The sequence below is a fragment of the Gouania willdenowi genome, chromosome 13 (genome assembly GCF_900634775.1).
Source record: "Gouania willdenowi chromosome 13, fGouWil2.1, whole genome shotgun sequence".
NCBI lineage: Eukaryota > Metazoa > Chordata > Actinopteri > Blenniiformes > Gobiesocidae > Gouania > Gouania willdenowi.
The window spans coordinates 25,202,245-25,227,453 of NC_041056.1; the positions used below are offsets into that span (position 1 = coordinate 25,202,245).

The following is a 25,209-nucleotide window of genomic DNA, read 5'->3' on the forward strand; positions in this document are numbered from 1 at the left end:
AGCATCTAAGACAAAGGAGTCAAACTGAAGGCCAGCCTCCACTTCCACCTGCAAGAGGATGTCATTCATATAGTTGTCCAAATATATGAAAATACATTAAAAATATGAAGAAAAATGAACTATGTAATTCGAGTTTAGTTCCAGTCCATTCAAATTTAGAAAATGAATGACCCTCCCCAATATATACTGTACAGGAACTTGTAGTTTCTTACTGTTAATAGTGACATGAATTTGTTGATGCTTGCCATAACTCTCTCTTTTTTTTAAAGAAAAAAAAAGAAAAAAAAAGCCTGCAATTTCTCCCAAATATTTATTCAATTACATTAAAAAAAAAAAAAGCTGTCAACAAATTCTAGGGTCCCAGCAAAATTCTCAGTGAACTTTAGACATTTATTAAAATGGCAACAAAAATGCTGAAAATGCTATTTTATCCCCAAAATATCTGTATCATTGTGGAGATTAAACAAGGTTGTTTGTAGCCACAGAAATAAAATAAGTTTGACACTCCAGATTTTGGATAACAATGCACAACTAAGACCAAAAACAATGTAATTAAAATGTCATATGTGTTATTAAGCAGAAAGACTGCTACTTACTCTTCACGCCCTGTTAGTTTAAACTTCATGAAGTCAGTAAACTTTCTCACACAGCTTGCACTTTATATACAGATTATAGTGTGCATACATACAGTATGTAGATATTAGAAGCACACTGACACCTGGTTTCATGACTGATTTAATGTAGGGATGTCCTGATACAACTTTTTCATTTCTGATCTGATACCGATATTGCAGCCTTGCGTATCGGCCGACACCGATATTGATCCAATATCAGCGTGAATTACACATAAACTTATTGCTTATTTTGTAGAGTGGAATGTTAGAAAAGGCTTGATCAAGTGATGTTGACGAGAACAATACTCAGCAACGGTAGGTATGACAAAAACTGACCCATTTATTATTAACCAATTGGTTACATACATTTTAACCTTCAACATTTTAACCTTCAACATATTAACGACAGTATTCTACAATTGAATAAAATAAATAAAAAGTGAATTAGAGGAGAAAAAAAAACCTAATACCATTGTTAAAAATGTGTTAACATAAAAAATACATCTAAATGTAAAAGTTGAATCTAATCGGTCACACTTGGTAACCGATTTAAAATTTAGATTTAACATTTAGATTTACATTTATTTTTCATGTGCACACATGTTTAACAATGATATAAAACATGCTGCTTTACAAAAAAGTCTGTCTCAAATGAAAGAAAAATTAGTTAAATGTGAGGAAAGTGAGCTAAATGTTCAAAAGACAGTGTTTCAGCTATGAAAAAGTGACTGTTTTTATGCAGACCCTGCTAGAGTAAAACTGAGGCAAAAAGAACAAAAGAAAACTCTTGGAAATGAAACATCTTCAAGCAAAACTCAAAGTCCAGTTTCCTCAACTAAGCTCCCAGAATCATCATGAGCTGGATGACAAAACCTTTACAGACAAGTGTAACAAAACGTTGTATGTGCTCAATCAAGGCCAGCTTTATAACTACAGAAAACACATTGTATCTGCTTTTTTAATTCCCTTAAAGTTGATATACGGAGTTTCTGAGAAATGTATGTTTATGTGTGATTCTTTTGAAATGCGCAAAAATACCTACCTAGTATTTTACTATGGTCTACTGACTGTGGTTATTCATATACATCAATGTATATAAGTCCCTCCTTCGTCCTATAGACCCCTATACAAATGGAAACGAGCGCCGTGATCGCCCAGCCAATAGGCTTTGACTTCCTGTTTTTGAGTTTGTCAATCAAAGTGAATGCAGAACTGTGCACGGAAACAAGGCCGCGCGTCACAACAGCAAACAGGTAAATATGATTTTGGCTCTTACCTGACCCATAGACCTATATTAATGTGACCCGCTATGACCTTGGTATGTTCCGCGATGTGCATGCAGAAAAGTAGAGGCGTGGCTTCTGGTAGATTGGTAGAGGCAGTGGGAGGAAGTGAAGCGGGACATCGAGACGTTTCTAGAAACTCCGGACATCAGCTGTGTTTTCACCAAGTTGTTATTTAAGTTTCAGAATTATCCATTTATAAAAAAAGATAATACACTTTAGTGTACATAAAATATGTAACTGTAGGCCCCAAACAGTAAAATAGAGATACATTTATTCTATACCAAAGAAAGATCATCAAATATGACTAGAATTTAAAACAAAAAAGAAGCTAAAGAGGTAAAGTTAGTCACCGAGCAAAAGTGCATTATTAAATAGCAAAATGGTCAATGTTAATATAGTACTGTACATTTCTCTATCGATGCAAACAATTAAAAAGACAGGCAAATCACACTTGTCCAGAGCTAAGATTTTTCTAATTATTCCAACATTTTCCTGTCTTGAACCAACATATACTTTTATATCTCACTGGGATTTTCTGCTTTCACTTCTGCTCGACTACTACCAACATAATGTGGACAGAGAATGATCACTTTAACCTTTTAATTACAAAACTAACTTAAAAAAAAAAAAAGCTATCGAACCAAGCAAGTCAAAACTTTGACCAACTCAGCATCTCTTCTACCACTTTGTAAAAAACCATCCACACTAAGTTAGGGTAGAAAAGACACGACATGTACATCATTGACTCACCTTCCCTCACGAATTAATGGGGTCAGGAAGCGAGTGCTGTCATCTTCATGGCTGCTCTGCTGACTGCTCTGCTGGCTGCTTTGCTGACTGCTGCAAATGGAAGAACAATGTAGTTTATAATTGGGACAGGATGCTCTTCTATATGTGAGACTCAATGCATCTTCATCTGAATAACACATAATACATTTTGGAAATCATCATGCAATGAAATATAACAAGAAACATTATGTGTTGTATTAAAGCAGTAGTCACTATTATGCATTTTTAAAAACAATATTCAAATCATAGTTCTCAGATGCTGGCCTGAATACAATCCTCAAAAGTCCAACTAAATAAGCATAAAAAAAAATTAAAAACAATCTACTAAGTCTCTAAGTCAGTGAACTACACATGCACACCTACAGTAACAACACTAGAGGGAGCTCACACATGCACACAAAGGCCAACAAACTGTATGATATCTGAAAAAGGATCTACAGATTTTGTATAAAAACATGGCAAACAAATCCCTGTCTTTACTATAAGCTGTATTTTAACACAGGAATGTTTCTACATTAGAATTCATTGTTTTACATAAGATAACCGACTGCTACTTTCAGCAAAATCATGTAAAAATTAAGGCTGATTCATTATCTTACAATTATTTGTTTGTTTTTTTCACATGTTTTCAGAGGTCATTAACACAGTAAATAAAAGAGGTGGCTGGGTAAATTTTATCACAGCTGGGGCCACAAAAATGGGATAGTCTTATCCAGGGGTGACATTATAAACATTGATGTCATTTCATTGAGAATAACGACTGATCTGATACAAAAAAAAACAAAGGGTTTTGTATAATTCTAGTTGTTATATATAACAACTAGATATATATATATATAGATACATATATTCCTGTTATTTATATAGTTAACTTGTAGGCTTTTGGAGTCATTTTGTGTATTTCCCCCTCATATTTTATACTTGTGTTGTTTTGTATACTTTTCTATCTTTCTGTATATTTTTGTTGTGGTTTTGTACATTTATCTCTCATTTTGTGTGTTTTTAGAGTCAACTAGTGTAGTTTTTTTGTGATTTTGAGTTTTAGGAATGCTTTCTGTGTATTTTAGATGTGGTTTCATATATATATATATATATATATATATATATATATATATATATATATATATATATTTTTTTTTTTTTTTTTTTTTTTTTTCAACAATGTCTATTATTTCTTGTTTTACAACACACAACAACAGTACAACCTCCCAGACACACACCCGTGCTTCTGCTTCTTCAAAAAGAATGTCATGTTACAGGAGTGTACAGAGACATCCATATTTCCAAGAAAAAAAAAACAAACAAACAAAGGGTAACTAAAAAAATTAATATAAAACTCAAAAGTTATAGTCCCAAGTCCAATTAGTCTCATGAGTCCTCATTACGATCCTCGATTAGATTAAAACGTTCCACGTAGGTGATAAATGGCCTCCATATGGATTCAAACAAGTCACTTTTCCCTTTCAGAAGATATGTAATCCGTTCCAGTGGTAGAATTGTCAACATCTGTTTGGCCCATTGACCAATACTGGGAGCCCTACAGCTTTTCCAGTTCAGTGCAATCAGAAGCTTGGCTTGTAGTAAACCAATGTCAATAAGAATCCGTTCACATTTAGCGTATTTAGGATAGTTTGGATAAATTCCCAAAATGAAAAAAGCAGGTTCTTGAGTTAAGCTTTTTGAGATGATGTCTTTTAAAGTTTGTGTAACTGCATTCCAAAAAGACTGAATTACCCTACATTCCCAAATGCAGTGAAAAAGTCTACCCTTTTCTTCATATATATATATATATATATATATATATATATATATATATATATATATATATATATATATATATTACCATTTTTCTAGTCGTCTTGTGTGTTGTTGGAGTAAGTGTTGTGTGTTTATAGTGTTATTTTTAATGCATACTTTACAAAAATAGAATGAGGGGCTGCCGGTTATCCATGTCTGCACTGACATGTAAAGTTGGTAAAGGTAATTATGACTTTTTACTTTATTGCATCTATTGTGAAATATACAAAATAGCAAAACATTTTTTCTACAGTGAAATTGGTATAATTTGAGATTTAGTATGCATAAAAATGGTGGTTGTGATTAAAACTATTTTCACATTCATTCATTCTACAAATAATGCTATTTTCTACTGTTCATAAAAACAGTAAAAATTGTGCATCTTTCAACAAGTCAATTATTTTGAAATTTAACATTTTTAACAAAATGCTACTTTAGAATTGGGGTGTTGTCAATCATCACATTTGTGTGCGTGTGTGTGTGTGTGAGAGAGACAATATTTCATAAAAAGGTCACCCCCTGGTATAAATCTGAATTGAGTCTACTGAAACAGGCATCGTGGAAAATTAGAAAGAAAGTGGCTCTCCTCAAACATGGTAGAAGTTCATACTGCCTGGAGAAAAAGTTTGTTAACTAAAGCTCTCCGCAAATCTAGAACCTCCTATTATTCAACTTTAATAGAGGAACACAAAAATAATCCACAGTTTCTATTTAGCACTGTAGCTAAGCTCACCAAAAGCCACAGCTCTGTTGAACCCTCTATTCCTGTCAACCTGAGCAGTGATTACTTCATCAACTTCTTTACTGATAAAATTCTAACAATTAGAAACAAAGCTAATGTCCCCCTGCAGAAGTGATCAATAATTTCTTAAACAAAGCAGCTCCTAAAATATCCCCAACATGCAGCCTTTATTTACACAGTTTCACTCCAATTGGTCTATCTGAACTGACCTCAATAGTTAATGTTTCTAAACCAACAACCTGTCTTTTGTATCAATCCCAACTCCTCTATTTAAAGATGTTTTTCCACCAATTAGCACTAATATGGTGAACTAGATTAACACATCTCTCGTAACAGGTCAAGTACCACAGGCCTTTAAAACCGCTGTAATCAAACCTATCCTTAAAAACCTACCCTTGATCCAAGTGACTTGTCCATTTATAGGCCAATATCCAATCTCCATTTTGTTTCCAAAATTCTTGAAAAAGTCATTGCAGGTCAACTATGTGATCGTCTACATAGGAATAATTTATATGAGAGCTTTCAGTCTGGCTCCACAGTAAAAAACTTAGGTGTTATCTTTGATACCGACTTATCCTTTAACGCTCATATTAAGCAAATCACAAGGACAGCCTTCTTCCACCTCCGTAATATCTCTAAAATCAGGAATATCTTGGCCTAGAGTGATGCTGAAAAACTAACTCATGCATTTGTTACATCTAGACTAGATTATTGTAACTCCCTACTCTCAGGATGTCCCAATAGCTCACTAAAAAGTCTACAGTTAATTCAGAATGCTGCAGCTAGAATAGTATCAGGTACTAACAGGAGAGAGCATATTTCTCCAGTGTTGGCTTCCCTTCATTGGCTTCCTGTAAAATCTAGAATAGAGTTTAAAATCCTCCTGTTAGCTTACAAAGCTCTACATGATCAAGCTCCTGTGTATTTTAGAGACCTTAGTGTCCTATCGTCCGGGCAGAACACTCCGCTCTCAGTCTGCTGGTCTTCTTGAACTTCCTACCAGCCTCCTCGCCTTTGGAACCAGCTCCCAGTCTTAGTACGGGAGGCTGCTACTCTCTCCATCTTTAAAAATAAACTCAAAACCCACTTATTTCCTAAAGCGTATATCGTATAATAGCAATAACCTAAAACGGACATGGTCTCGTTTTGATCACAATCACAGACCATTACACATAAATGGTCAACACCTCAGACCATTGCATGAGACGGTTGCTGTTACATTCAAAACCTACTTATTTACTAAAGCGTACACCGTATAATTGCGATAGTTTAAAGCGGACCAGGTCCCCTTTGTAGTGATTGCTGAGATCACTACGTGTGCCCAGTACGAGACAAAATCACGTCTCTAGTGGTAGCATTTCAGAGCATGGTGGAGGCCGCAAGACATTTAATATCAATATTAACCTAACCACTAGGAACAAGTGTATCATAGAGTATCATGTTTTTCCTGCAGCCTGTGCCTTCTCCGCTCTCTTTTCAGTTTCAGGTGTCTTGATGCTGGAGCTGACAGTTCCTGATTAATGGTTCACGGCTCAACTAGTCTGGGACACTCTGATGGTCTGTCCCTCTATCCTGTTCTGATCATCCTTCTGTTCACTAACCCCAACCAGTCGAGGCAGATGACTGCCACCTCTGAACCTGGTCCTGCTGGAGAATTCTTCCTGTTATGAAAAAAAATAATAAGGGAGTGTTTTCTTCCCACTGTCACTAAATGCTTGTTCATGAGGATCTTGTTGTGTTCTTTCTTTGTTACTATGAATTGTATATTGTTAAGCGCTTTGAGGTGACTTTGTTGCATTTTGCGCTATATAAATAAAGTTGAATTGAATTGAATATCTGTGACACACTGAAAAAGGGTCTGCAACCAAATTTTGGGCCCTTACCGAGACGTTGTGAACTGTGTTGTAATATAAATATACAGTGCAATAGTTAAGTAAGCATCTATTCTCTGAAAGGTTTGAAAACATTATTGATAAAAAATGAAGTGTGTTTTCCTCTGCTCCGTCTCTGACAAAGTTGCTGTTTCAAAGGCTTCCCTCACAGTGTGGGTAAAAATTCTCTAATAATATCATACAGAGTGTAAAGTACATCTTAGCTTTCAGGATCCAGAGATATGTGTGCTTGTGACACGTTTCGGGAAGAAAATACAGATAAGCCCATGTATAGATTTATAAAAGTCCTTTCAAAACAATAAATATGTACTCTGTGTGAGTGTGTTTTGAAATAACTAGAACATTTTCCATGGTGTACACTTGATAAAGAACACAAATCAAAAAAAGCAGATGTGCTGTATATGTTTGCTATAGATGCCTTTGCTACTTGCTTTTTAACACCTAACTTATAAATAAACCTTGTAAAACATCCACATCTAGATTATTTACTGTATGTCACTTCAATGCAGTTTGTACTAGTACATTTCTTATGTAATGAGTGCAGCTTGGAACAGTAAACAGACTATTTATGTATGTCCTCCTAACAGGACAATTGTTATGCCGAGGAGCATGTGTTAGAAAATATGCCTTGAGGGAGAGATAAAGCTCAGTATGAAGCACATAACGTTACAACTTCACACTCAGTGGTGCTGACAATGATAAATACTTTTGCCTCAGGTTAAATAACGTCTTTAGTTCAAAGCAAATTTTACATTTTCCAAGATAAAAATGTGCAATTTGCCTGTTGCCTATTGTAGAGTTGTCACGATACCAAAATGAGTAACCACGATACTATACCAAAGTATCACAGTTACGGGTACTGAAGCCTTTTTATTATTATTATTATTATGAAATATATTTGTACAAGTTAGAAATACTTATTAGTTGCTTATAGTGTTGTTGCATGATAAGAGTACATGAACAAAAGCATATAAGCAATAAAAAAACTAGAAGTTAGAATTATATGGTTGAAATTAAAAAAATAATCATTAAATTTCCTTTGCACATCAATTTATGTTTAATATAAATAATCAACTTAGGATAACAAATCCACTGTCTTTTTAAAAAAATTGAAAATAATGCTTCTTCTCCAACATAATTAACCATAGAGGATAAAATACAATAAACAGGAACTGATTACCTAAGAAATCTATATTTGAATGCATTTTATGGGTGACGTCACAGGTGTTTTATGAGATTGGATGTGATCCCTCATTTGTATGTATATAATTTGTAAATATTGTTTGTACAATGTAAATATCTCTGTAAATAAAAAAGTAAATAAAAAGATCGCTCTGAGTCCCTGCGTAAAAAAACAAAAAAAGTGTTCCTCCTTCCTATTAGTATTCTGGCAATTAGGTCTAGCGTGACCAAGTCGCTCAAAGTTGAAAAATTTGAACTTTTTTAAAGCGACTTTATGCAACAACTCCCCCAGCTGTCACTGGCACTAAAGCGCCACTATATTAAAGTGACTGCAGTCGCTACAGTCGCGTTCAATGTGAACGCACCCGCGTAAACAGACAGAGCAAGCAGGGCGGAGTAATACAAAGCCCGGGAAATAAACCGAGCAAGCTGGGCGGAGTAATACAAGCCGTGGAAACAAACTAGTGCGGGCATTTAGAAATCGAAAAAACTAATCGAAATTCAAACATATTTGTCACGGTTCCGGAACCGGCTCCTATTTTGAACCGGTTCTCAGTGCCCACCCGTAGTCCCAGTGGGTGCGCACTGTAGCTGTTCCCACTCAACGTTCTTGAAGCCAAAATACGGCGCTTAGGGGCGTGTCCATCTTGCAAGTTTGGAGCCAGAGTCTGCACAGTAGGGAAGGAGCTCTGGTAACACGCCCCACCCATTTACCGTACTGCCCTGATGACTAATGCAAGCCCAGCTACGCCAAGAACACAGTATCTTCTATCAACGGCTTAGAACAGTTTACTGCAGAGCAACTCATTTTGACAGCTAAAAAAAGATGAAAAAACTGAACATAAAAGTTAAATGGCGTCTCGGCTTTCCTTCACGACATAACTGCTATTAACAAAGACAGCTACGCAAGACCCGTGGCTATCAATCATCATCACACAGTATATGACGTAAAATCCCTACTTTCAACCTCAAATAACTTATTTAAAACAAACTTCACAGAAAAATTAGCACTTGAACACAATATAGGGTGACAATAACTAATAATCACAGCAGAGTTTAGGTTTAAAAAATATGTGACAATTATTTTAACTTTACAGTTTGACCCACATCCCATCTGTTCGTTTGACAGTCTATAGTCAGTTCTGATGATAGCAAAACCACAGCTACGGGTAGGGGAATGTGTTTCAGCTGTCTGAGGATAAATCCACTGAGGGGATTTAAAAAAAAATTAGCATTATACTCAATACTGACAGAAAAGTCAATAGGAAATAGAAAAAAAACCTGCAGCCAAGAATGATAATCCAATTTCATTGTTAAGGGATATTGAATAATTCAAAGAAACCTTTCTCTAGGGGTCTGACCATAAAAAGCAACTTTCCCATGTTGAAGGCAGAAACTCTATTACGAAGCTACACCAAACACAAATCATGTCAATATATAAATAGTTGTCATTTCTTCCTATTTTGTTCTATATCGCAGAAACAGAAAGTGTACAGCACCAGTCTCATTTTGAGTGACTTTTGTAAGGTTGTTTTTCCACTGAGTAATAAAATTGCACAGATACAGTAACTAAGTAATTTTTTTTTTCATCTTAGTTTTTCACGTTAAAAGTTGCATAAAATTATCCATTATATCAGATAACTGTCTACAAATGCTGATCTGAACTTTCTCTAGAACTCTGGTTGGTTTTTATTAGGAATTTTTGAAGAAGTAAGAGCCAGTAGGAGTAAGAATTTAAGTAAAAGTTAGTCAACGAATTTTTTTTCTTTTGTTATGAAGGCTCCACTCCTGTGTGTGGAGTAGACTGATATTTTCTACACACATAACTGAAGCGCGAAAAAAAAAATGAATGTCAGTAAAATATAAACTTTGATGCTGCCACAACAACGTGCCACTTGTTGCTTTTGAAAAAGTAACAACATAAAAGGACTGAAAAGTATTACAACACACCCCTTGGGGGCACATACAGAAGCTGCCAACTTTGCCAACTTTAAAACTTAATTAAAAAAAAAAAAAAAATTCAGACCATATGACAAAAAACAACAAAAAAACAAGAAAATTGTATAACTACTACTTTTCTAACATTAAACTTCTGAAAAAAAAAAATATTACAATATCCTTTCATTTTTGTCAAATTATTACATATTTCCCTTCATTAAATAGACATTGGTCACAAAATCATGGAAATTTAAAGTGAAGACCCTGTTGGACTGATATCAATCACTAATTGCTTGGATATTGTCGGTTTCTAACATATTTTGAAGATTATGTATAAGTAGAAGTGTAAACTAGGGCACAATAATGTTGAAATTACTAGTTTTCCCACATAAAATCTGTGGCTCACTTGAGCTCAAACTGCTCCGTAATTGGCCCGTGAACTAAAATGAGTTTGACACTCCTGACTTATTGAGTTAAACAGGGGTAAAAAAACAGCTGAATAAACGTCTGCTCGATTGAAATCTGGATGTCAAATATACAGTAAACAACATGACTTCATGTTGGAACATTTTAGAGTAGACAAATTGATTTTTTGTCACCATCCTGAAGTTAGTAATTCACAACATTAGTGCCAGAACTTACAAGCAGCATGTAGTTATTAAGGGTGGATGATGGCAGAGGTGAGTATACAGTGCCCATACCAACCTGCTCTCTGTTCCTTGCTCCTTCCTCTCTCTGACCTTTAGCCACTTCCTCAACAGGAAACGCTTGCGACGAGGAGATGCGCTGGGTGTGGAGCATCTCGACCAGGAGGATGCAGCATCTTCATCGCTTGATGGTGTGATCTCAATAGAAGGCAACTGGAGGTATTCCTTGGAACTGGAGCGTGATCTGGCAGTGAGGTGACTGTTAGTCACCCATCCTTTTTCAACATCTCTTTCACTGGGCACGTTCCTCATGCGTCTCATCTTAAAGCGCTTTCGGCGGAGAGTTGGCGTAGAGGAGCTGGCACGTATGCAACCGTCGGACACAGTAATGGTTCCTCCATCGGAGTACACTGGATCATCTTGAGGGACACTTACTTGGAGTGAAGGAGGTCTCAGAGTATCACTCATAGTTTCCTGAGAAGCAAATTATTTTGAAAGCACTTCTGTGTTAAGAGCTGTGACAAGAATAGCAGGGTTTACTCAATAGTTTGAAGGAATTGCTAAAAAGTTGAAGTTTAGCACAAAACCGATGAGGCCAATATGGATCCTTTACAATCAATGATGCACCTCATACGACCACTGCATGTCTTCTTGTTAATTTGGAGTCCAATCTGCATGCCAGCTGACGGATGATACAGACTGAGAGCTCCAGATACTTGTAGGACTTGCGTGTTGCTTGCTGCTCTTTCTTGTTAGTGGTATATCAGTTCAGTGGCTGGCTGACAGACTGTAAAGAGCAGTCTTGAGGCAGCAAACCCAGTCCCTCAGAATGGGTAGACGAGGGCGAGATTAGATAACAAAGGGGTCTTCTGTTCTGAGAGCAGCAGATGAAACATGTATAAGGCCTGTCAGGCAGTGTAACACAACTCCTCTGCTAGTCCTCCCCAAGGATTGGCAAGCCAAGTCACACGCACACAATGACTTAGACAGTGGTGGACCAGGATGCTACCGTAGCTGCTGCTAATGCTAAATATGAAGGCACCGGCTGTCAGCCCTTTAATATTTATGCTGCCGATGTGTATATGTGTCACTTAGTCCTTATTTTTGTTGACGATAACACTGTTGGTTGGTTGCTTTAGAAAGGTGTTGGATGTCTTGTTCCCCAGTTTGTTGCTGTCTCCACGTGGTTTCTTCCTAGAGGTTAAAGGGAGGTGCAAGGTACAGGCAAAGATGAGGGTAATGATGACGAAGCTAAGCAGCTATGCACACACAAACACACACACACAATCATATAGGAATGTTTAAAAACACGCAAAGTTAACTAAAGGAGGCAATCCCACAAAAGAGGAAGCAATTTGGATCTAATAAATGCACACTGCCTATCCACCACCATGCACCAGGAGTCCACAAGTAACCAATCAGTACGCTCACTGTTTCCTCACAGAAGGTGTTCACGAGACCTCTAAACTCGATCAATATCCACAAACAATACTTAGATAACAAGTTAACCTTGTTGATCCCTGACATTCTACACAGCATTGATTTGAGTGATAACTATAGGTAAAAAGGGCATTGAGGTGATGAGTTTGCAAGAGTTTTTAACAAAAACCCAAATCTTGCACAACATGTTCAACCATGACCTAAAGAAACACAGTTAACATCATTTTTTGTTGGATGATCAGCAATAGTTACTGTAACTGAAAATGGGTCAAGCCCATTTTAGGACAGAAGTGCAGCTCTCTTGTAAAATGAATCACAATAAAAAAAAACTAATATAAGGCCTGGAAGTAACAGTGAGTGAGTGGAAGCATTGTAGTAAAACTGGGTCAAAACACAGCAAACACCAAATTGGTAGTAAACACGACTACAGTATTAGCATTTGTTTCTTCACAAATTCCATTTGCAATACTACAATATCTGTTCTGTATATGGGACAAATTATTGGAAAGCTATGATGAGTCAATTAAAAAAAAGTTATTAAGAATCGTAAAATAGAATTTCAGGCCGTACAGTATAAAGCGATTACCCTAGCTAGTAGATAAGGGGGATACGGGGAATGATTTTACAGTTTTACTCACAATGTAAAACCAAAAAAAAAAAAAAAAATCTATGGTGGGTCTAAGATTTTAATTCTACCTAAACATGTTCAAGAGATGAGGACGATTATAAAACTTCTATCGAGACAAAAGCTTTATTGCTTAACCGAGCAGCGTTTTTCAACCACTGTGCTGCGGCAGTAGCTTGAGGTCATTGGGAGATCGTCAGGTGTGCCATGGGAAATTATTCAATTTCACCTAATTGCTCTTGTGACGGAGCGGCTGTAAGCGCCTCGTCACTTCCCACAGAGTGTACTTTTCTCTCCCTCTCTCGCTCCGTGCTGCGGGTGAGAAGTCGCACCATGACGATGTCAGTGCGTGCTCACGTTGAGTACAGCAGTGTTTGTGGACCCTGTGCTGATAGACTGTGGCTGCGTCTGAATAGTCCCTCCTATCTCTTTTCCTATCCACTGTACCTTCACCCCCAGAAGTGTTTAAAGGGGACATATCATGCTAAATCCACTTTTTTAGCCCTTAAATGCATTTTGTTGTATATTTAGAGTGCTTAGAAGTACAGAAAAAATCAAATTAGTGTCTTCAGGTGCTCCGTAGATATCTTTATATTCTGTTTTGCTCATATTTTTCAATCTGTTTCGATTTTTCTATTCTCTATTACGTTTTTTGAACTATTACATCACAGTATTTGCAGCGGAACTGCCAAATTAGGACATCAACTCCAGGTCCAACACTTCGAGCAATCCGCCATTTTTATTTCTCGCTTTTATTTTGTAGTCTAAGCTCAAGGATGCCGAAGTTACGAGAGGATAAGTCAAAATGTTTGGTTGTTGGATGTAGTAACCCACACGCTTCATTACACCGTCTCCCAGCATCAGAACCTTTTCAAAGTGCCTGGGTGAGTTTTATTTTTCACAGAAATGTACCCACATCTGTGGGTAAGGTCATTTTTGTGTGCGCAAAGCACTTCAAGGATGACTGCTTCACCAGTATAAAGAAGGATTTACCGAAAGACTTTGTCTGATTGAGGGTTCAATTCTTTATATCTTTGGAGACGACGAACAGAGTACAGTAAGCTGTAAATAACGCTAAAAAGTGTGATGTCCCTGTCATTGTTTTGTTAGCATTAGCAGTTGCACCGTCTTCAGACTTCATATGTTAGCGCTGTGTGCTTGTTTTAGATCCTTGACGATATGGCCTACGTGATTTAATTTAAGTCGAAAGTTTTCATTAGTCATTTCATTTTGCCGTTTTTGTCTTTGAAAAGACTATTAAAATGCATTTCGTGACGTTAGCTTGGCGCTAGCGTTAGCTCGGTGCTTGTGTTAGCTCACTTGTTAGGGTTCTGCAGGTTCATCATCTTCATTTTCATCTCGCGCCACCTGGTCAGACTCTGGCTGTAACATGTAAGGCTGGATGGACAAGTCTTCTGTTGTTGACATTTTGTAACTAACCTCTGAATAAAAAGTTTATGCGCCGCTCCATAGCCATATCTCTTCAATCAAACTACAAAAATGGCCGAGTAGGGTGGAGTTGAACCGAGTGTCACCTGAAGAGGGGGCGGGGTATGGAGTGTCTCATTTGCATTTAAAGAGACCGCACCAAAACGAGTTGCTCTCAGAAGCACATCAGAAAAGGGGTAGAAAAAGGGCCTGTGGAGCTATAATAATGAGGAATTCAGACCCAAGCATTGCAGTTCCGCTTTATATAGACCACAACTGTATGATTTATATGTAAAAAGGAAGGATTTAAAACCATGATATGTCCCCTTTAAGTGGTGGCCATGATAAAGAGCGTCCGAGTTCTCTTTAAGCTCAGGAAAATAGGCGCAATGCTTCCTTATTTAACTTCCTTTAGCCTAGGAAACACTAATGAATCCTTTACCAAAGGAGATGAGATAATGCTGACCCTCAATTCCTTGCGGCATCAACATTTAAAGGGAAATGCACACCCGTGTGCTCACGGAAACCCACGATAAGTAATTAAGATCATGTAAATTGCCAATGCAATAATATGCCTTGAACAATTTTAAATAATCTAAAACCCATATGTTATGATATGCAGACAATATCAGATCATAACTGACATAAAACAGACATTGTTCTTCAAGAAAAAGGGATCAGAGACATTTTTTAGCTACATTATTATCAACATATTCCTGAGTGGAAGGTGAGCGTGAGCAACCATTCTCAATGTGACATTCTTTTAGTTTCACTTTTGTTCCTCGTAGTCTGGTAGCCTCTTTTCCTTTGATTTACATTTAAACCTTGTGATTTTTTAGATTATATTAGCTGAAAGTGTTATAAATGAGCTTTTAGTCCATTTTCAGAAATTTGCAGTATTTTATCCATGGCAGACCATGGCAGACGTCACTAACCTTCGCGGCCGTGATGGCCTTTTCCTAACTCCTCTCCTAACACCTTTCCTTTACCCTGTGACATCATCCACGGGGTTATGGAAAAGTAGATAGGAAAGGAGATAGGAGGGACTATTCAAATGCAGACTGTGCCTTGTTTTCCCTGAGTTTCCCTTTAGTAGTGCTGTAGTAGTGCATTTAACAGGCACACTCCATGTCTACTCATCTCACCTGCTGCTCTCCTGTGTACCGCCTCCGTGTGTGTGCGTGGGGGTTAAACCGGACCATTTCCAGAAAGCCCATTATATAGCCAGTGTATAGTGGTGCGCATGTAAAACCATGTGATGTGGACTAAACTCTTTTCAAGGTGTTAATCTAAATATATGATTTATTTCTGCTATTTAGATTTCATTTAAGAGGTATGAAGAGTGTTTTAGTTTCTATTACGTTTCTGTTATTTCATGTCCCATGATGTGTATTTTTAGAGAATTTATAAACATTTGTTTTGTTGTTGTTTATTTGATTCCTATTAAAAATAGTTATAAGAATTACTGCAGATTGTTAATTGCACTTTTCATTAGAAAAAAGAAATATGAAATATCATTTAAAAAAAATTATTTGTGTTGATTTGATTGCTATTCAAGACCCTTTGATAAGAATGACTGTATATTGTTAATATAGGCTACAAAGTTTTTTTTTTACATTTTCGGTTGGTGGTGTGCCTTGGAATTTTTTCCATGAAAAGATGTACCTTGGTTAAAAACAAAAATGGAAAAACACTGTAATAGAGGATGGAAGTTGCAAATACGGTACGTGAGATACTTTGTTAAGTGGCAAATACAAGGGGGTATTTCAAAAGCATAATGTATCCTGTAGCAACAATGTCAACAGTCATTAATGTACAATCAAAGACCAGAAGATCTGGAGGATCAATGCACAATCAAGTTGAAGTTTGACACTCAATAGCATCTCGTTTTTGGATTTCATCATACATAGCTTTGTGCCAATGCTCATGCATGCACACAGACCTGGAGGCAGGTCATAGAAGTGGGGAGTAATGCATTATTAATGATAAAACAACGTTTCCTATTACAGTTTCACACGTTCCAGTAGCTTGAGGTCACACAGACAATGCTGGACTAAATCCAGGTTAGGGATAGCAAGACATTGAGTAACAACTGAAGAGTGGAATACTGTTGTTTTAGTTTAGTCATTTGTAATAGCTAATGTATTTTTGGAAAAACAATGTTAAAGGTGAGAATATTTAAGTGCTAACCTGAATCTGGAGAATCTCTCTCCTTGGATTAGAGGCTTTACCTTAACAGTTGGCATCCGCAGATGTTGAGGTGTTTCTGAGTGTTTGGCGTTGTAGTGTAGTGAAGTGTAGTGGGAACATGAAAGATGGGGTGGGGTAGTTAAATTAAGGTTTTGAAAATCTTGTATGCGTATTCTGTAGCCGGGTGAACAAGAGGCTGCAGAGACTGCTGAGGCATGCAAGGTCTGGATTGCTCCTAGTGTTACATAAAATATACCTGTAAATATCAAAATCCACCAACAAGAGTTGATGATAGAGTTATGTAGGGTCACGTTAAGGGTAGCAGCACACGGATGATGAGTGAAAATCCAAAAATTAGTTTTGAGTGTACAATATCTGCAACACAGGATTGAACAGCAGGGCAGGTCACGTCATTACAGTTTGTGTAAAAGTCAGAAGATGAGAAGCTTAAAACGCACTTTGTCTACATATTGTGTTTATTGTACTATTACCTGCTTTAGAGGGTGTTTGACTTGTGGCATTCGTGTAATCCGTGAAGGCTACACACTGGAGTGTAGTTGTTGAAATGTTGAAATATGTCTTAAAGTAAACTGTTTACATTCTGAAAGTTTACAGCTATTCCTCCAATGAATGTATGGGAAGTTTGCACTGAGATAAGACACATAAGTATTCAGTAGCTCAAGAAATGCAACGATATGATAGGATACCAAAATGGATAATCGTCAATGCTGCTCTTTTTCCTAGCCACATGTATGTATGATAGAGCGGGGGTTGCATTTGATTAAATCTTTGAAGTGCACATTGTGCGGCAATGATTGATATGGCACTTTAAAGAACATAAAATGAGACTAATCTAAACTTCCACAGTGGGGTAGGGCTTTTACAGCTGAACAAACACGTGAGAAAGCTGTTATGAGACCATGTTGACACACCTGTAATCTGTAACAATATCAAAATGTAGAGCACAGTCAATAGTAGGTTTGCTGTTGTAGCTTAAACACAAATCACAGTTATCCATCACCTCTAATGGCTGCACTGGCACACAACAACCATGTGATTGCTTGACTTTCACGTGTCATTACGGTCTATCAAAGGTTTAGCTCTATTGTTTCCTGAATATCTATTCTTAGCCATATGACCCTGTAACCGCAAAGTTGAAAAATGTTTGCAGATTGCAGAAGGCACTCTCACAGTGATTAGAATACACGTAAAATCACAATACAAAGGGAACAGTGAGAAATGAACGCTTTGCCAGGAAACATATTGTAACACACAAGCGATGCATGTACAGTATATCACGGCTTTGCGTTTGAAGCATGAAGTATTTATAAAATATTACAGTAAACCTCGCTGTAGAATAAAATCTTACTTGTTTACCACAAATGTTTGCCACAAGGAAAAATCCAATACAAAAACATTCAACTGATGGTTTATTGACTGAAGACTTCAATTCAAGTGCAAATGTTCATAATGTGGTAGTTTTTTAAGCTTATACCTGTCAAAGGAATTTCCAAAAAATACGTCGAGGGTGTGATTTTTAAATGAGAAAAGCTAATTGATATACTGTACAAACATTCCCAACCTCTTTCCAAAAGATTGTTTTATCAGTCTTTGTGGAAAGTGCAGCCCTGCTGTTCTTAGCCTGTAGCTCTTCAATTTCAACTGATTTCATCTGACCTTTATTTCAATTTGTGTCAACAACAATGAAATGAGCTCCAGCACGCTGGTGTGGTAATGGTTTCATCTTGTTTTAATCCAACAGGAGCCTCTATCAGCATCCCGATCCGGAATTTAATCATGGAATTTATTTTCTGGTTTTTCTTTGCTTTTGGTCAACTCTCTCTACTAGAAGGACGAGCAATGGGAGAGTTCGCAAGTCCTGAGGAAATGGAAGATGTCCACCACCACCAGATTGGAATTTATGATATTGGGTCTTCTGCTGATTGATTACGTTGCCAGCACTATTGGAAGCTGCAGTCATCAACGAAAGGAGACAAACTCTCCGAATTTTCTCAGAGGAGTAAATAGTTTGTTTCACAGGAAATGGCCACACTATTGGATTGCTGATCGAATTTCCCAGGAACAGAACAGTAGGGCTGGCAGTCATGTTATGGCCAGCCGTCAAAACACCTTCTCTATTCTCATTCGCCTGGTCTGTTTTTTTCTCTCCAAACTCTTCAAAGATGGAATGTTGATACGACACTCTGACCTGTCCTTCACTTTCCATGTACACCTGGATCCGGCTCTGCCAACAAATTTTCAAGGTCATCTCCACGGCAACGCCGTCCCATGTTATTGGCATTTGAGATGCACTGTGTGAGAGTCAGCAGCAGAGTCTGAGTAAACAGGCTTATCTCAACAAACACTTTCACTCCCCCTACATCACTACATATCCTGTCACCGTCTCCTCTGGCTCCAACCACTCCTCCCTCCCAGCGTTGGTAGTAGGATGCGCGCTATAGAGGCAGCACCACACTGTGGCTGACCTGCAAACTACCCATTCTAAAGATCCATTCTCTGTGCTAACGAGCTGCTGTATTGAATTGAATGTTGTGTTCATTGGTTTTTTGTCACCACGTTGCTGAAGAGTTTTTTCATGATCCCAAACTCTGCCCTTCCTACAAGGGCCTAGTTTGGTTTTTGCCTTTTTTTTTTTATCTCTTCTTCTGACCCATTGTTGTTATCCCATTTCTCAACTAAACAAGGGGCGGTGCCCTTGTGGCAGTCCGCAGTTCTCTCACTCCTGTGCTCTCATGTTATAAATGTTCTGTGTGATTGCCTTTTCATGTTTTCTTGGATGGGATGAAACTGAAACGCAATATTGTTGCTCTGTTGCTCTGTAACATGTGCAATGACAAATAAACTTATCATCATCATCTGCCTCACAACAAGAAACTCTAGGGATTAAGCCCTGGAGTGGTCTTATTCAAGCAATTAGGTCCTGTGTGACCTAGTCAATCAAAGTTGAAAAATTTGAACTTTTTAAAGCGACTTCAAGCAACAACTCCCCCGGCCGTCACTGTCTGTAAAGCCGAGCCTCTACAGACGCTCAGGGGCCTTGCACCACATTTTGGGCCCTGGGTACAAACCATGTTGCTGGACCCTTACTGTAAACTTTTTTTTGTTTGCCCAGAAACTATGCTAGCATTCTTGAATTATTATGTAAGCTTTCTTTTTTTTCTTCAGATTAACCCAGAGGTACCCAACCTTTTTTGGGTCGTGACCTCATTGTGATATCACAAATGTCCAGCGACCCCAGAGACATTTTATATTTTTATAATTAGTTTTTGATCATGTTTACTAAAATGTGTTACAAATACAGAGTAGCCAGGATTAGTGCACAAAGTGACAAATGCTCCACCCTAGATATTTTTAAACTGCATTTTAGTTGAGCTAGATTTATATTTGAGAAAGTTTAAGTATAGGAAATAGGATACAGTTATTTGATATTTATTGTGTGTGATGTGTATTTGGAAAATTATAATTTAATCAATTTTTACCTATGTCATTATTATTATTATTATTAATTATTTTTTTTACCAATTACTCAACATTTTAATTCGAGGCTACCCCACATGGGGTCCTGACCACAAGGTTGAAAAAAACTGCAATAACCTAATGACTCCATATCCATTGCTTTTATTTTATAAATCTGTGCTACTATATTTGAGTGGTTTATTGAATAATGTGTTTGTGATATACTTTAGCTAGGGGCAGCTGGTAATATATTTTTTTTTTGGGGGAAGGGGAGTATAACTAATATGTATATATGCACAAGGAAAACATCTACAAAGGTTAATAAAAGGTATATATAGAATGATTAGAATCATGGGGACACTCTGACCACCTATTTAAGTGGCCTCATGTAAACAGAGAGAAAACATTGCCGTGTGAATGTGGAACTTGAGCTCTATACACCTAAAATATACAAGAATGGTCAGTAGAACTGCACAAATAGTTAATACATATGTTCAATTTGCTGTGGGGACAGTGCAAGCCATACCAGGTGCAGACATCTTACTCATAGCTGCTATGACATCCAATGTCCCGGAGATCTCACATAAAAGGGTCTACGTCCTCCTCCTCCTCTGGGTTTGCAGATCAAAACCATAGCTTTCATCTCTTATTTAGAGATACCTTCTAAGAATAGCCTTGCTACAGTATAGCGCAGGCAAAGGTCTTTGTTAAAAGATCAGTAGGAGCAGCTTTAAAGACTCGTCCATAGGGCAACAACTACCTGTACATCTGCTAACCAACTGAGACACACTGCTCACTAATCAACATTAAACACCTGGTAATGACAGCCCATCGGAGTCCCAGCGGCTGTTTTTCCACATAAAGAACAGCATGAAAATATATCTATGAGTCCAACGTCAAAAAATCAAGGCAAAAAGATTACTAACACTATACAAATCATGTGTAATAGATGAAGAGAAATCCAAATGGATGTGATGAAACAATCAAATACAGATATTAGTTTCCCCCAGAGGCCTGAATAATTGGACAATTTATCTTCATTAGCTCTGAGCAGGTTAATTATATTTAATGTATCAAAGCTGTAATTGGAAGTCATTTAGTGATTCTAACTAATGAGCGACCAAGAACAAGTTATATTTCAATCTGCTTTGTCTTGCTGCCTTTTACTTTTAGAGTTGTAAGCCTTCTACATAACAAGATTAAAGATATATATCTGACTGTGTGGACTGGAAATGAGAGTCCGTGTGCCGCAAATTTGTTCAGTGGAGTATAAATACATCAAACCCAAATTAACAGGGCTGTGCTTTCTAAGCAAATACAGGCGGAGTTATCATCATCCCTTATCACAGCAACTGAAAATCAATGAACTTACTAATAAACTTGCAATGCCCTGAACTACTTTGAGAGCAAGGTAATGAACACTATGTGATATTTATTGCACTAATATATTGACCTTAATTACTCTAACTCAAGGTCATGACTTTAGATTCAGCTCAGCAGCAAGTTTTTTAAGTCATTTACAGCTTCACTCATCACACAATAGATAAGTCAGAGACTCACATGTAAAGAAAGGCACAATTAAAACACAACATTAAAACAAAGCAACTATGATTTTAGCCTACACAAGGAATGTAACGAAATTTCATGGCACAACGTTTTGCGAAATAAAATGTCGATATATGATTCAAAGGTTCACAAAATAAAATCAGGTAAAACAAGCCAACGCGTCCGTCGCTGCAGTGCTGAAAAAGGAACTAATGGATGGAAAGTTCAAAGTATAAATCAACACTCCCACAGACTGTCTCCAACTTTTGCAGTCAAATAGTTTTTATGCAACAAAGATTTGTTAAATATTTGTAACTCTTCATTGGAAATTTTTGTAATTTTTTATATTGTATGGTGAGTATTTCATATTGTGAACCCTATATATGACTATTTTGTTCCCCCTAGCCGTCACTGATTAATCAACATCAGCTATGAAATGTAACTGATGTAATAACTTTTTTGCTGCGTGGACATTCTGTCACTGTGTTCTTTGCATTATTGTTTACAGCTAAATTTTGCCTTTTTTAAAATTTATTTATTCATATTTACTGCTTGCGATTTGAGCAACTTTATTTTTGAATTATTTTTTTTACATTGTATTCCAGAAAGTTTGTACAAGTAACTTTTTCATTTATTAGTGGCTTTACATTACAGTCTTTAAGTTTAAGTGTTTAAAGTCTATCATAATAATTTTGCTACAGTGATATACATCCCTTTAGCCTCATTCAGAGGGCTAAATTTGAAAAAGCTCTGTTTCCTCCCACCCTTGTTATTTTCCCTGCTCGCTGACATCAGCGAGCGGAAACTCTTTCTCCGGAGCAGTTCCATTTTTAGTACCTGTTATATCGCCTCGTATCGCCTTTGACTTGATGTGACATGTTTGTGACCCAATGCGACGCAGCGGTTGGACAAAACAAATGATTATCACCTTAAATTGACTATTCCTGTGGTTAGGAGAGGAGAGGAGGAGAAAAAAGCGACGTAGCAGCTCTGGTAAGTGATTTTGAAAACAGCCAGTGACGTGTCGTCAGGGTAGGTAAGGTAGGCAGTGCCTAACCAAGGGTGAACTGATATTTTGATTATCTGTTTTAATTAGGGATGTAACGATTAATCGTAAGGCAGTTAAAAATCGATTCATAGGTATCAAGGTTCACATCGATGCTGTAAAAATTGAATCGCAGTACTTTTTTTTAACCAGCAGAGGGCGCTATCCAGAAGTGTTGGCGCCGGGCGAAATCTGCTAATACTTTCTTTCTGGCCGCCTTCTACTCTTAAACATATTCATAAATGATTCTTTACCCCTTTAGCACCAAAAGAATATCTGTAATATTAAGTGAATATCTGTAAGTCACGTTTTTCTATTAGCTCTGTCTGCTAGCGCATAGCATCTCTTCTTCACTGCACTTAGCTGCATGCCAACTGACCACTGGGTTACCAGCGCCCCCTGCTGGTTCAAACAAATATCTGACGCAAATACAGTGCAGACTGTTTTTTTTTTTTTTAAGGTCCAATTGTTAAGTCACAAAATACATTTTCAGTTGCACTTTAAAAAAAAAAAAACTATTATGCAGTTTTGTAGTGTTTACTATGGAACCAGAATTTAAATGAATAGGCTTCTTCATTTGTATTATTCCTTTATTTATTTCATTCAAGATTTATTTTTAGTTAAATTGCATTGTTTGAATAGTTCATCAAGGGATTCTTTTGACAATGAAAAATAAAAGGAAAATAGTAGTATTTTCTAGTTTTTTTTCCCCCCAAAAAAATAAAGGAATATTTTTCAGTCATTTAAGTACAGTCCCATTTTGTAAAATGAATCGTGAGAGAATCGTATCGTGAACCCAGTATCGTGAATCGAATCGTATCGGGAGTTGAGTGAATCGTTACATCCCCAGTTTTAATTGTAATATAATTATAAATTATTTATTTTTCCATTTCCAATAGCCTACAGTACCTATAAGTTTGTAAAGTGTCCGCATTTTCTGCGTTTCATAGCCCAAATTACTAAACAGCGCTATTTTCCTGGTACGGCTGCACAGTCTCACTCCGCTGTGAGGCAGGAGGAGGCCACGCCCCCTCCCAAAAGCACAAAAGCTCTGCCTCTGTTCCCATAGCGTGTTTTACATGTTTGCGCATGCGTAGTCAGTTCCCCAAGATGACAACCAGCTCTCTACGCTGCCTTTGGATGTACCCGCGCTATGCCAAATGCTATATGTAAGGTCACAGTACATTAGTGAATTGATTCCATGTGACCGCTGCTGCTACGTTCTCTAGCGAGTGGCCGGGAAAACTCTATAGGCAGGATGACAGCGCTAGAGAAGATAGAGAAACTTTTATTTGAGGAAAAACAACAGTTTTTAAAAGATGGGAGACCAACACCTGAGTTACCAGACCTTCAGCAAAGGTAAGGTCGGAAAATGTTTCATACTTTTCACAGTGAATGGTACAAAATGAAGGATTGGCTTTGTGGATGCGCCTCACTGAAGCTGTTCTGAGTTGTTGTTGTTGTCATTGTCTCCAACACAAACAACAGATGCGCTGCCGTGTCATGAGATATATCTTGTTGGGAGAGTATGGAGATTATAATGAATAATTGTTTATGTTTCTTTAATGGTGTTTTACGATGTTGATTTTGTTAGATGGCTAAATGCTTGTTCATGTGGACCTTGTTGGGTTTTGTCTTTCTTATTATGAACTTTATATTTTGATAAGCGCATTGAGATGACTGTTGTAAGTTGCTTTATACAAATAAAGTTGATGTGGATTGAATTAACACTTGCCAGCAGAAACATGAAATTGTCATTGGTGGTCTCGATTTGCAACGTGCCTACCCAACCCTAGTGGTCACGGCACGTCACTGAAAGCAGCTGCTGCTGCTGCCGTATACACACAATGAAATAGTTTTTGTCTGACTCACAATCACAATAGCCGCTTAAATATCCATGTGTTTTACTGTACTGTGCAGCTTTTTGGCTGAAAACAATAACAATAGTGTGTGGATAGCAAAAGAATATCGCTTTGGTGATCACTGATCCCCCTCGCCAGAGCAAGGCATGAAGTCAGCGTCTACAGACACGCACACTCATGAATGTGCATAAGCAGGCCCTCAAAACAGCCCGTTTTTAGAACTGCTCATAAAGTCACTTTCAGAGGGCTTAAACTCTGGAAACAGGCACGTTTGGGAAAATAAACCTCAAATACTATGATGTTGGGGTTCTTAGAACAAATGGAGAAGGGTGAAAAATAGCACAATACTGGACATTTAAATTTAACGAGCTACCAATGGAAGCTCATACTAAAAATAAACACAAAAATGGGGGTTTCAAAGTAAGGGATGAAAGCTTTTCTGCATGTTATGCTTTGCTCAAGTACAACAAAAGCTACTCAAAAAAAAAATAATAAAAAAACTCGAACTGCAAAGTCAGCACTGTTTTCAACGGCCATCATTATTCCCCGTGGTCTTTAGAGGCAGTTTCCCATCCTCAATGACCAAAAACAGCTGACTGAAGATGGTTGGAAACAAGAAGCCCTGAGATTGTGCAGTGCAATAAGTATGGCTTCATTCAGAAATAATTATTCCTCGGATTTCCATAGGCTAATAATACAGTAAAGTACCT

General features: G+C 37.3%; 1 protein-coding gene across 11 annotated transcripts in view; it reads right to left on the reverse strand.

Moving 5' to 3' along the window:
- Window positions 1-25,209, reverse strand: part of gramd1bb (GRAM domain containing 1Bb) — a 122,323-nt gene that overhangs the window by 91,568 nt on the left and 5,546 nt on the right. For 10 of the 11 annotated variants that reach the window (XM_028463986.1, XM_028463984.1, XM_028463982.1 and 7 more), the window contains exons 1-2: window positions 10,946-11,370; window positions 2,651-2,740 (exon numbers count right to left, since the gene is read on the reverse strand). In XM_028463986.1, coding sequence (XP_028319787.1) covers window positions 2,651-2,740; window positions 10,946-11,355 — 500 coding nt within the window. In that variant the 5' untranslated portion in view covers window positions 11,356-11,370. Of the gene's footprint in view, window positions 1-2,650; window positions 2,741-10,945; window positions 11,371-25,209 lie in introns of those variants that run through there. The other variant, XM_028463991.1, reaches the window with a different exon arrangement.